A 12,241-nucleotide genomic window follows, 5' to 3' on the forward strand; every position below is an offset into this window, starting at 1 on the left:
CCAGAATGCATTGGGTTGTGAGTTGCAAAGTCTGAACTGTCCAGTTGAACACGGGGCCATATGGTCACCTTAAATACATTCAGGAAATGCAATACATATTCAGCAAAGAAACATATTAAACTGAAAATTAAGGTTAATAGAAATTGAAGTAACAACAGTAAATTATATTTTGAAGGCAGGAGGGAGAGGAAAACAAATGGAGAAAGAGAAATGTATCACCACATTTCTAAAAAGCATAGGGACATGGAAGAAATTATAAGGGAAGAAATACATGTACAAATATAAAGGTAGAGGGCGCTCATCATCTCCATTTAGATGCGCCAACAACCCCTAAATAGAGGCAGCAGCAGCAGCTCTGGGTAACAGAACGCAACTAAAGTCAAATTAGAATGTGTACTAAGTATTTGAAACGTGTTCTAAACAACGTGTGATTTTTTTCACTCGAGTCGCGTCCATTTCAATGTCACCTCCACGCCTGCAGGTGTCGACTCTTCTGCTCGCGTGCTGCAGTCAGGATCATTTTCCGGTTGACTTTCTGAGTCCGTCGCCATTTTCCAGCAGACCTCCGAGGAGAAACCTTTAAAACTGAGGCCTGTTACTTGAAATTTTCGAATAATTGGGTGTGTATAACACATGTAAACAAATTAAAAAGCCGTGAGTATTCAAGGGGACGGGGAAATGCATGATTTTGCTTCGTTTACTTTGAATCCGAAAAATATGCGTGGCTTGCTGTATGACGAATTGTTTGTTTTCACGCAGTCTTGAAATGTAATACACAAATGTGTGAGAGCAAGGTTATGAGGTGGCACAAGGTCCCTCACAGTGAAATAACTATTTATACCAATTCGAAACAAACAAAGAAAAAAATAAATAAATAATCTGACTGTGTCTGCCAACGGCTACTTCATTATAACCACCCATTTCACTTTCTAAAACATTAAACAATTCTCTTTTTCAGCACAGATGTTGAACATCTTCCTGGCAGCAGCATTTCTGGGGCTTCTTTCTGATTAAACCCCCAAAAGACTGCTGCCAGTGGGTTTGCAGGATGTGGATACATGGTTAATTTATTTGTGTCTGGCAATGTTTTTGGTAAATGTAGATATTTGATTATTGGTTGGGTTACGGTACACTTAACACACACAATTAGAACATTCTGCCAAATGTGTGCTCGTTAAGCTTTAATAGGTCATTTTAACACACGTGAGAAATACATCAATTCTGAATATGTTTATAAAATATAGGTTAAAACGTTACTGCATATTGCCTTTTAGTCCAGTGCCGTGAGCGGCGTGTGCAATAGCTGCTAGAGGCAAAAGAAACGGTGTTGAAATAATAGTAACAGTTTGGTGACAGTTAGGATATGGGGAATTGTGTTTTTCAGTGTATGAGTTAAGTGTTTAGTTCTTATGCACCCTTTAGCGGCTACTACATCCGACGCTTAACTAAAAAGTAATACGCCACGTTTTCACCTGTATTTCATAAATACGTTCATAATTTATGTATTTCTCACTTTGCTATTATTACATTTACCTGTAAAAGCTTAGTGAACAAAAATGTGGCAGAATTTTCTATTTGAGTGTGTGAGTTAATATACCTTACCCGATGGGAGAAGGAATCGAGGGGAGGGATGTTGAAACCTGTTGGCTGGATGAGAAAGGCATCCTTTGCTCATGGTCTGTAGTTAGCGGTCGTCGTGCTGTTTAGTTAGGGGAGACGCAACCTTCATGAACTAAAATGGATTAAGAGAGAGAAATGTATGTGTGCATGTTGCCAGGAACACAATTGTACGTTTATTTCCTGTTTGAAAATTGCAGTGTTTGTTTACAACATTATGCAGAGGTAGCTCTTAGACAAGTAAGCTTTCAGAATTAAATTGATTTCTAGATTCCTGCTTGTGTTTTCCACAGTGAAGCATTTGAAAATGAGTGGATGTCGAGTGTTCATAGGTCGACTGAGTCCCCACGCCAGAGAGAGGGACGTGGAGAAGTTTTTCAGAGGATTTGGGCACATTCGGGAGATCAATCTAAAAAACGGCTTTGGCTTTGTAGTAAGTGTCTTTACCTTAGTCTGTGCATTGCTATCAAACTTTAGAACTTCATAGACACATTTTACACTAGAGAAGATGTGTTAAATGTAATGGGACACTTCCCATTGTAGCATACATGTTTAACATTATTTGATTTTAAGTCTTTTAGTAGGTTTCAAATGTTGTTTCCTGAAAATGTGGTCTTCATATGTTTGCTGCTGAGCTTTCCCATGTTCAAATGCCTCAGCTATCCATAGAGATGCTGGAAACTGATGTACACCACATGCCCATCAACTTTTTTCCCCTAAATTTCCATTGTGTAAATGGTGCCTGACTGCTTGTTATACAGGAGTTTGATGACCACAGAGATGCCGATGATGCAGTCTATGAACTGAATGGGAAGGAATTGTGCAATGAAAGGTAAAGCATAGATTTGTAAGGCAAACTCACCCACTCCACAGGAAACTGTTACAAAGTTTTGAATATCATTGCAAGGTTATTATGTAATCAAACTATATAAAATAAAGACCTAAAACAAAGTAATCGGGGGGGGGGGGGGATGAAATGAACGAATACATGTATAACTGGGAAAACGGAGCATGTGATCTATATGTAACTATGCCAGTACACATAAATACATATACATGCGTACACCTATACATCCACATACACCAATCCCTGCTATCACAGAGAAGTGTAATGCAAGCGTATGTCAGTATACAGTATAACATAAACAAGAGCTATGTAAGAGAGAAAAGGGCCCCATATTTAATTAAATTCACTGTTTATAATGTAGCCTTGCTGTGAGTCTCCTCATAGATGCATGATTAGATGTTATATTTAACCACTTTTTTGCAGTAATGAGGGATCGTAATAATAATTCTCCTTTTGAAAGATTCTGGTAGCTCCCCAAGTAGACACAGTGCAGGGGAGTCAGGAATGTCAGAGCCAAGGATACAGGACAAAGAGCTCAGTACCTCTTCCCAGTGGTATTCTATTATTATTATTGAATAGTGCATGGGTACAATTGACTAGTTTTTCTCCCTGACAGTACTAACATCATTATTTATTTAAGAGTCCCATTAAAACAACCTTCTATTGAAAATGTGTGTTCTATGAAGAAGTTTATATTGAATAAGGTTGATTTTTGCATTTCTAGAAACTGAGGGTAATATTACATATTTTGCCCCAAAAGTAATTTGGCAAATTAAGATGTCTGACCCATTAATTGGGACAACAATTTCCTCTTCATTAGATATCAGAAATGATATATATAACATATACACACACATTACAAACAAACAAACTGGTTTACGCCTCTGTTTTAGGGCAGGGGTCTGCAATTCTGGTCCTGGAGGGCTAGCGTCCCTCCTGGTTATTGTTCAAACTGTAGACTAAATTAATTGGACCAATCAACCCTTTGCGGTCCATGTATTCAGCGCCTGTCAGGCACGTCAGGTCCAGTTCATTTTCACACATGCAGTTTATTTTACACATGCTATGTAAAACCGGTTTAAAGGGCATTGCAATGCTAAGCGACTTCAGTACTGCATCTCCAGACAAGCCCCACCCCATGTTCGCTGTATTTTTCACATACCTCTTTATAGACGTGCATACTGATAAATCCTCTCCTGATCACTTGTTTTATCATCAAACTCCTCAATAATGCGATCCAAGTCATTATTTTATAACTATAACATCTCAAAAAGCTCTGCAAACATCCGTGATATTCTTTGAGTGCTAGATGCGGAAACAGCTACCTCCTTTGTTTGTCTGCTTATCTCTGTGTGGTGCAGCTGCTAGGGCTATTGCTCACACGCCCCTTAAAACAATTAGAGACCTGTGCTTTGTCTTTTCGATGATGTCGGACAGGGTCCGATGTTGTCTGACATTGGACTGGAAAGGGAAAATTGTAATCTCAGACCTAGTCCGACATTGGACCACAAAGGATTAAGCTTTTAAAGCACCGAATTGGTCTCATTAAGTAATTTATGGTACAGTTGGAACAAAAACCAGGAGGGACACCAGCCCTCTAGGACTAGGATTGGAGACCTATGTTTTAGGAGATATTTAGCTAGGTCAAATGGGGGTTATAGTTTTAGTTCAGTGTATATTTTTAGGGAGTGTTGTAATTGAAGGTATTGACAGTAGCTGTTTTTATGGAGGCAGAATTGCCTCAGTTCCCACAACCACATATTTCTGAAACAGTAAATAAATAAGACCAATTGACCCTGTCAAAAGCTTTCTCTGCATCTGCGGAGACTACAACAGTAGTGTTATTACTTTTTGTAGCTAGGTGTATGATGTTAAAAAATCATCTGACATTATCTGAGGTTTGTCTGTTAGTGAATTAGTCCTGGAAGAGCACTTTCTAATCTTGTTGCAATGGATTTACTAATTTTTATATCTGTGTTTATTAACAATACTGGACGATGATCTTTATGCATTTTTAACAGGAGAGAAATTAAAGCTCTATTCATAGGGTGTGACACTGAGCTACAAGTTTAACTGATTAACAGTTTTGAAAAATGTAGAGAAGAGACCAAAAGTGCATTTGGATATCCATTCTGGCCAGGAGATTTTCCACAGGGCATGGCATGCATTGCTTTTTGCAGCTATTCACTATTCAGTAGGTTCTGTCTAGTTTTTTTTAGAATCGAGATCTGGTAGTCCATGTATTTTAAATTTTTCTAAAAATGTATTTATTTGGGATATCACAGGTTCAGATTCTGGTTTAAAAAGACTGGAACAAATATTTAAATGTCATTTTTTGCTGATCTGTTATAATGGTGCCATGTTTATCTTTAATATTGGAGATTGAGAACTTTTCCTTATGTTCCTTTTTCATATTAGGTATGATTTTAGTATTTAAACAACCATACATTGGACTGTTGGTTGACTGGCTGGGCCCCACAAAATAATCAAAAGGGGCCTTCCTTGATTGGCTTGTTTAAAAGCAATTTACTCAACATTTTGCTGAACTTTGAAGGTACTTACTAAGTTATCACAAGGACACCACCCACATAATAGATACACAGCACACCCTCGCTATAACAAACCTGTTGGGGTCCAAGACTTTTATTTGATATATCGAGGGGTTTGTTGTAGTGATAGGACAATCGAAAATGAATAATAAACTGTTGGAGTAAATTAATTGGATTATGTTATGAATAGAAGTAGAATTACAAGTACCTGTTCTTTTCATGTATGCAGTATTCTGCCTTTGCTTTATCGAATTCGTTTAAATAATTAAAACGCAGTATAAAAAACAAAAATCCCAAATTGAAGCTAAACTTTTATTCCAAATCAACCCGACATGAAAAGTTTATCAGATTTTTTTTTTCTTTAATCAATTTTGTTTTGCCATGTGGTGCTGAACAAGCCAAAAGAGTGCTTTTTGACAACCTGTTTTCACAACAGATATGCCTGCGTTACTCCTTTTTTCAAACGATTGATATAGTTTCCAGCTTTGCAACAGAAAATTATTTTCGTTTTGGAGGCGCAGTTACACAGCGCACACTTTTTATTAAGACAAAAGAGTTGACTTCACTGCGGAGGTGGCATCCTGTGCGTACGGACCGGGATGTTATCTGGGGGCCAGGCTTGTTATAGCCAAAGGTTTGTTATAGTGACGGGCGTTATGCAAGGTTGTACTGGACTAATCTCTTCAATGTATTAGCTGTTACATATTGAGAATGATGAGACTAACTCTTGTTTATTTTTTACACAGGGTCACAATAGAGCATGCCCGCTCTCCCAGAGGGAGAGGAGGAGGAGGTGGTGGTGGAAGGTTCTCTCCGCGGTTTAGCAGCTATCGTCGGGCTCGCGGCTCAATGTAAGATACTATGGTTCAGACCTGGGGCCAGTTATAATTACGAATCTAGCGTAATGGTTTGCTGAAATTAGTTACAATGCTGTTTTATTCAGTTAGTTGCAATTATGTTGCAGTACTTAATTAAAACTACACAGATTAACATGTTTACTGTATTTCTACAAAATAACCAAGCAATAATCTTCGGTACAAATACAGAAACATACTATATAGCTTATTTTTTCCAATAAATTGTGGTCACCAAACGTGGTTGAAAATACAAGTGATCGAGTGACGTGTAATTGAACTGTAATCCATCAATTATTTGGTTTAAATACAATTGCGTGGGTGTGCCAAGGTTCAACTACAATGACATTGTAATTGCTGTTAATTAAGAATTGCACAATTACGTTGGAATTGACCCCAGGTCTGATACACTATGCACCTGGCTTATTCTGTAGAATTGTAACTGTAAAGCAAAGCTGGTAAGACATGCATAAAGATAAGCCATAGCATGTTTTTTTAGCAGCCTTAAGTGTGTATTTTGACTTGCAGGTATGGTCCTCCTGTGCGCACAGAGCACAGAATCATTGTTGAGAACCTCTCGTCCCGGATAAGTTGGCAGGTTAGAGCACTGATCTAAGTTTAATTTTCTTGCTAAACTAGTCCTGTTTCTGATTTTGTTTTTTTGTATAAAACTGCCATCCCATTGGTAAAACACAGGTTTAAAAACAGAACACCCCCTTGAGGAAAAAAATAAAATCTAAATTCTATAAACCCTGAACCAGGAATATGCAGGCACATCCTCACCCAGCCAAGACATGAAAGGGTATCTAGTGCTCCTTGTTGGTGCGCTGTCCTTGATTCATTACCCAGACTTCATCAGATTGATCAGATCTCTTTCTGTAACAATTAAATCCACTGTCAGTTTGTACTCCCTTCCCCTTACCTCAGTTTTATACCTGGGATGCTGGTTAAAAATGATGTGAAGCTTCAGTATACTATGTAGTACTTTTTTTTTTTTTTTTTTTTTGGTAACTAAAGCTTTTTTGTTAGGTAGTTTTGTAAATCTTATCAGTGTTGTAAACAAATATTTAACCTCATTTTAAACGGGCTCTTATCTGGTCTCTCCTGAGTGGCATTGCACTACCCCCTCACCCCCCCACCTCTTATGGGACTGGGGGGAGGGGGGGGGGTCTATTTTGATTTAGCGAATTCTGCTGCTGTTGTCCTGAATAGTGTCCATTTGGTGCCTCTCCCTACACACAGTTGCCGTGGTCTATATCTTGGCTGGGGCCCCCTAGCGGGTGAAAGTGATCTAGCGCAGGTCAGCCTTAGGAGGTCCATAGCTGCAATCCTGAGGGTCTGTGGTCTGGGTTCCCTGGCTGCAGTTTTTTTTGCTTCCCTGTTTGGTTTTTTTTCTGTTGCTGGCGGAAGGGGGTGTTAACGGTTGGAGCCTCCTTACTCTGGTGGTTCCTTTCTTGTGGAAGTTGGATTCCGAAACCCAAAGCCACATCCCTTTCTCAAAGGCTATACAAGGCTTGGTCCGATTGCTTTTTGGACAAGTGGCTCTTTGCTTAAGGTCCGCCCTGGGTTCTGAATGGTAAGTAGTGCAATAGCTAATGTGATTGGGGTGGAGGGAGGGCTTTCTCTCAGTACATAAGTTGGGAGGATGGAGGACAGGGGTATTTGGCAGCTGTGTTATCAGGATTTCAGGCATCCACTGCTTGAACTGTGCCATTTAAGCTATTTCCTTTACCCCACCACCTTTTACTTCTGTTTAAGCTGTAACCAAAAGCCAGCACCTACCTGTTTGGAAGTAGCAGGTGCACTGTGGAGCCAGATTGTACTGTTAGTAATCCGCTCAAGCAACTGGTTCCCATGATAATTTGCTGTTCAGCTACATGGAGAGCGCATTTGCCAAATTTGAGAATGGGGGACTATAGAAGATGGAGTACATCGTACTTGCACCTTTTGCTGGATCATTTTTTCTCATTCGCTGTAGTATTGACACCTTTAATCTCGGATGCCACATGATGTTATCGCATGCTATTCCGTAGTGTCCTAACCTAATGGTATTGCCACCTGTAGTGTGGTATATTCTACCCTTGAGCAAGGGCATCCCAACAGAACGACATGGGGTTTAACCGTTTCCTTCCACACTTAACCCTTCCGCTCTGGTGAACATTCAACCTGTTTGAGGTCTGACTGACGTAACAGGACTTGCGGCTTTTGTATCAGGAGGTATATCCACCAAAAGTGTACAGTAGTATATCTTTCTAAACAGCTGAGAATCTGAACATTGTTAATAGAATAACATTTTTACTCTGACATATACCCTATGATTATAGTTTGAATGTTAAAAAGTTTTAAAATGTACTCAAATTAATTTCTTTAGAAATCTCTACATACATGTAATTTAGTGACCTCCTACCTAAAAACTGTGACAGTGTTAGTGGTAGCCACAACTCTCAGGAGCTAGGATCAGAAAGAATTATATAAATACATGTCTGGTTTTCATTTTACACCAAATTGTGTGACCGGGTGCCTAATGTAAGAAGTTCACCGTCAGATGGATCTGTCAACTCGTCAACGTGTTCTGTAAAGAATATTTATTTCGGTAAGCATTCTTGGTTATGTAAAGCAATTTAGTATGCTCTCCGGTAATGCTGCGCTTTAAAATCATGGTATATACAGTAATCCAAACCAAAACCTAAGGTACTGAAGTGCTGCACCTCATAATAAAATGTATGGCCTGGGGCTTCAGTGAAATACATTTTGATTAGTTAGTCACCCCTAAAGTTTATCCTGTGAATATTTCACTACAGTTAATATTTAGTTCATTTATTTTTGGTTTTATAAACATTTTGGATGATTTAGTATAATTTCGGGTAAGCTTGTACTTGTGGTCATTGAATCTCCAGATTAAAAAAAAAAAAAAAAAAAAAAAAAAAAAAAAAATAGCTTTCTTTCTGAAACTTTTGTTTTTGAAAGTATATAAAACCATCCCTGATTAGTTGTTGGAGCCTTTGGAGATGTCAGTCATTTGGTAAGCAATCGATGGTTGATTAAAAAGACTAAAAATGGGTATCTACATCACCATTACATCATTTGTTCATATATGAACGATTTCTAGCGGCGCCATAACGGAAGGGTTAAGTCGGCTACTTTACTATCATGGACTACCAGTAGTCCTACATGGATAATCCACCCCATCTCTAAACTAGGAATCTCTTAAAGATGCCTGGAATGCTGCCAAACAATGTGCTGTAGTCTTCTGGAAGTAGTGGCTGTATACACAGATGCAGCTCAGCACTCGAAAGGATTTAGCACTCTCAAAATATTCATCAGGCGGCCATGAGTTTGAATCTAGCCTCTACCTGTTAGGGTAGGGTCCTGACTCGCCTGAGAGATGTGGTTTCCAGGTAATACACAGCAACTGGGCATTCAGTCTGAGTGGCTGATCCTTGACTCTGCTGTTGGTGTCCATTAAGGCAGCACAGGCTGTGGAGGAGGAGTTTTATCCCTCAATCTCTCAAGCAGGTGAAGCTGGTGTTATACTGGACTACACTTTTTTTTCTTTTTGTAATGCAGACACAAATCTTGGATGCGCATTGTCTTGTTATAATTTGTTCAAGAGCTGTAATGTACATCCTGAAATTGTAACCATAAAATAGATTTCTCTTGCTGATGAGTGTTTTTGTAACATCTTGTTTTTAAACCAGGATCTGAAGGATATGATGAGGAAGGTTGGTGAAGTGACATTTGTGGATGCACACACATCCAACAAGAATGAAGGGTAAATTCCTGTACAAACCCAACCTGGCCAGGCCACAATATTTTGCATACCAGAACTGGTTTCAGTTAGTGCTGCAATGATTACTGGTGAAGTAGACTACTTTGCAGTCATCAACAAAGATTTTAATTGATTATTCGCTTCTTCATATTAACCATTGAGTAGTACTAAGTTTATTGCCTGTATTTTACTTTCATTTGTTATTTACTCATCATTTGGGCTTGACACTTATTTCAGAAGGTTGGTGAACACATTTAATACACATTATATTCCTGTGGGCCTTGTGCCTTCAGCTTTGTTTTCTCTGTATACACAGGAGGTAATGGAAATAGGAAATGAAGGGGTTCTGCTGTGCTAATGCAAGTAAAGCCTGTAGGTCTCCTTGTAATCCCTCTGTGTTTCTGTTTGTTTTCCAGAGTGGTGGAATTTGCTTCACGCCGTGATATGAAGAACGCCATTGATAAACTAGATGGGACTGAGCTTAACGGACGCAAACTCAAACTGACTGAAGATCGCAAGAGGAAGTAAGTATATGCATGTTTTGTAAAAAGGGTAGGTTGCCAAGTGTGCTATACTTGGTTTACTGTTACTCAATCTCCTGCCCCTTGCTAGTTCTGAACTTGCTCAATAAAGTATACAAACTTTATGCTTTAAGTTACACACTTCTAGCTTTTACCTTTATGGATACAGCAGACATCACTGTGGTCCTCTATATAATACAAGTCTGTGTTTAAAGCAAGTTGAAACTTATTTATAACTGAATTTAAATACTCTTCAAAATGTGTGGATCTAATATAAATGTGTTTTGTTTTAATAGCAGAAGCCGCTCCCGCTCCAGGAGCTACACCAGGTCTCGCAGTCGTTCCCGATCCAGGAGCCGTTCCAAATCCCAGAGCAGGAGCCGAAGCAGGAAACGCAGCCGTACCAGGTCCCGCTCACTCAGCCGCAGCCCAGAGAGGAAGCCCCTTCCCCGGGCTGCCCTGCGCTCCCCCTCCCGCTCCCCCTCTCGCTCCAAGTCTCGGTCTCGGTCTCGGTCTCGTTCTCGATCTCAATCCCACTCTCGATCCCCTCCAGTGCAGAAGAGGCAGTCCAGGTCCAGGTCCCCCTCAGCTGAGAGCCAGCCCTGAGAGCAGTCTCCCTGCCTGCACCAGTTGTATCTGTAGATGTGGTTATCTGTCTCATATCTGGTTAGAATTGCAGTCCGGTCCTTTAAAACAGCTGCTGGTGGTGTGATTTTGTTTTCGGTTGCGTAATGGAAAGCCACAGTAGATGCTCTTTTTACACAAACCTTTTATTTTTATTATGTATTTTTATTTGAAAACAATAGTTATCCATCCATAATGTTTGGATCTCCTCAACACCTGCACTCTGCAGCCTGTATGGGATTGCAACAGCCAATGTTACCTAAAGAGTGTGTTTTTTTTTTTTTTTTTTTTTTTTTTTTTTTTTTTTAAATAAAATTCTCACCTTTGTAGTTTTTCATTGTCATGTAATTTAATGTCATAAATGGATGTTAGCTATGGCAAGTGGACTGGTTTCCTATGACTTGTATGTAAAACTGTACCCCTTTTATCTAGAGGTTTCAGCACAACAACCAGTTTACAACTGTCCCTCTACTGAATGGTACCACAGTTGCAATAAAAGGCAGAATAATCTGATTAACACATTTTTTTCCCTGTTTATTTCATATAGCTAGAACCAGACATCTTAAAGATTACATGGTGAGAACAGTTTGCAGGTATCCTCTTTCCAAGCATGGATCTGAGCAATACCAAGAACATTTCAGTTTACATTTACGTGCAGTCTCAGTGATTTTTCCTTAAACCAATCAGAGACGCAAATCTCTTATCACTTGGTTAATTGTCCATTTGTCTTAATCCTAACTTCAAGCATCTGTTCAATCCACTTTGTCTTTGAAGTAACTAGTCTTATAACCCTCATAAAGTAGACTGTAAGAAAATCTGTTTTATTTCTAGTTTTGTACTGTAAGTAGGAATTTAACCAGAATCTGGCTTAATCTTTAACCCCCTTTTCTATTAAAAGAAATAACTTACTAAAAAAAAAAGTTGCAGCTGGGCAATGTCCCTCCTTTCTGATTTGTATCTGTGATTGATTCTTTCTGATTTACTTTAAACCTGCCCAATTACTGAGTGGCAGCAAATTTCTTTTGGAGACTACTTGCTAGATTTAAAACAAGATTACAATTAGGAATGGAGACGTGTTCGTGGGATTTAAAGATCTATTACAGCTAATAGAGGATTTAAAACAATTGCAAAATGTAAAAACATGTATACATGGATGGAAGTAAGGCTCCGATTGCATTTAATCCATTTCTAGTTTTACTTTTGAGTTTAAAAAGACACGCCTGAGCTACTTTCCTATACACTGGGGCTAATCAGGCTTGTATTTAAAACCTGGACTGGGTGAAATTACTATGCAATAGGAGTCTTATTTCCATCCCTGCATATACACAAAAAATCCAGAATGTATTTGTAGTAGAAGTTTTGCTTTTGTGGATGAGGAAAAAAAAGTTACAATAAATAGATGTCTAATTATTTATTTCAGCTTTTCCAACTCCAAAAATGCTCATTCAAAAGTATTCATA

At 38.9% G+C, this 12,241-nt stretch overlaps 1 protein-coding gene across 3 annotated transcripts; it reads left to right on the plus strand.

Moving 5' to 3' along the window:
* The first annotated feature begins 531 nt into the window (after window positions 1–531).
* Window positions 532–11,294, plus strand: LOC121329933 (serine/arginine-rich splicing factor 5-like). Of its 3 annotated transcripts, none has more exons than XM_041276020.1 (8): window positions 532–620; window positions 1,911–2,050; window positions 2,379–2,449; window positions 5,760–5,864; window positions 6,396–6,465; window positions 9,566–9,639; window positions 10,053–10,160; window positions 10,454–11,294. In XM_041276020.1, the coding sequence occupies exons 2-8, from the start codon at window positions 1,925–1,927 to the stop codon at window positions 10,761–10,763; spliced, it is 864 nt and encodes a 287-aa protein (XP_041131954.1). In that variant the 5' UTR covers window positions 532–620; window positions 1,911–1,924; the 3' UTR covers window positions 10,764–11,294. The 3 variants fall into 3 exon arrangements, with proteins under 3 accessions (XP_041131954.1, XP_041131953.1, XP_041131955.1); XM_041276019.1 differs by having other exon boundaries at window positions 556–654; XM_041276021.1 differs by lacking the exon at window positions 532–620 and having other exon boundaries at window positions 1,890–2,050.
* Window positions 11,295–12,241: the final 947 nt, after the last annotated feature.

Source organism: Polyodon spathula, chromosome 17 (genome assembly GCF_017654505.1).
Source record: "Polyodon spathula isolate WHYD16114869_AA chromosome 17, ASM1765450v1, whole genome shotgun sequence".
Taxonomy (NCBI): Eukaryota; Metazoa; Chordata; class Actinopteri; order Acipenseriformes; family Polyodontidae; genus Polyodon; species Polyodon spathula.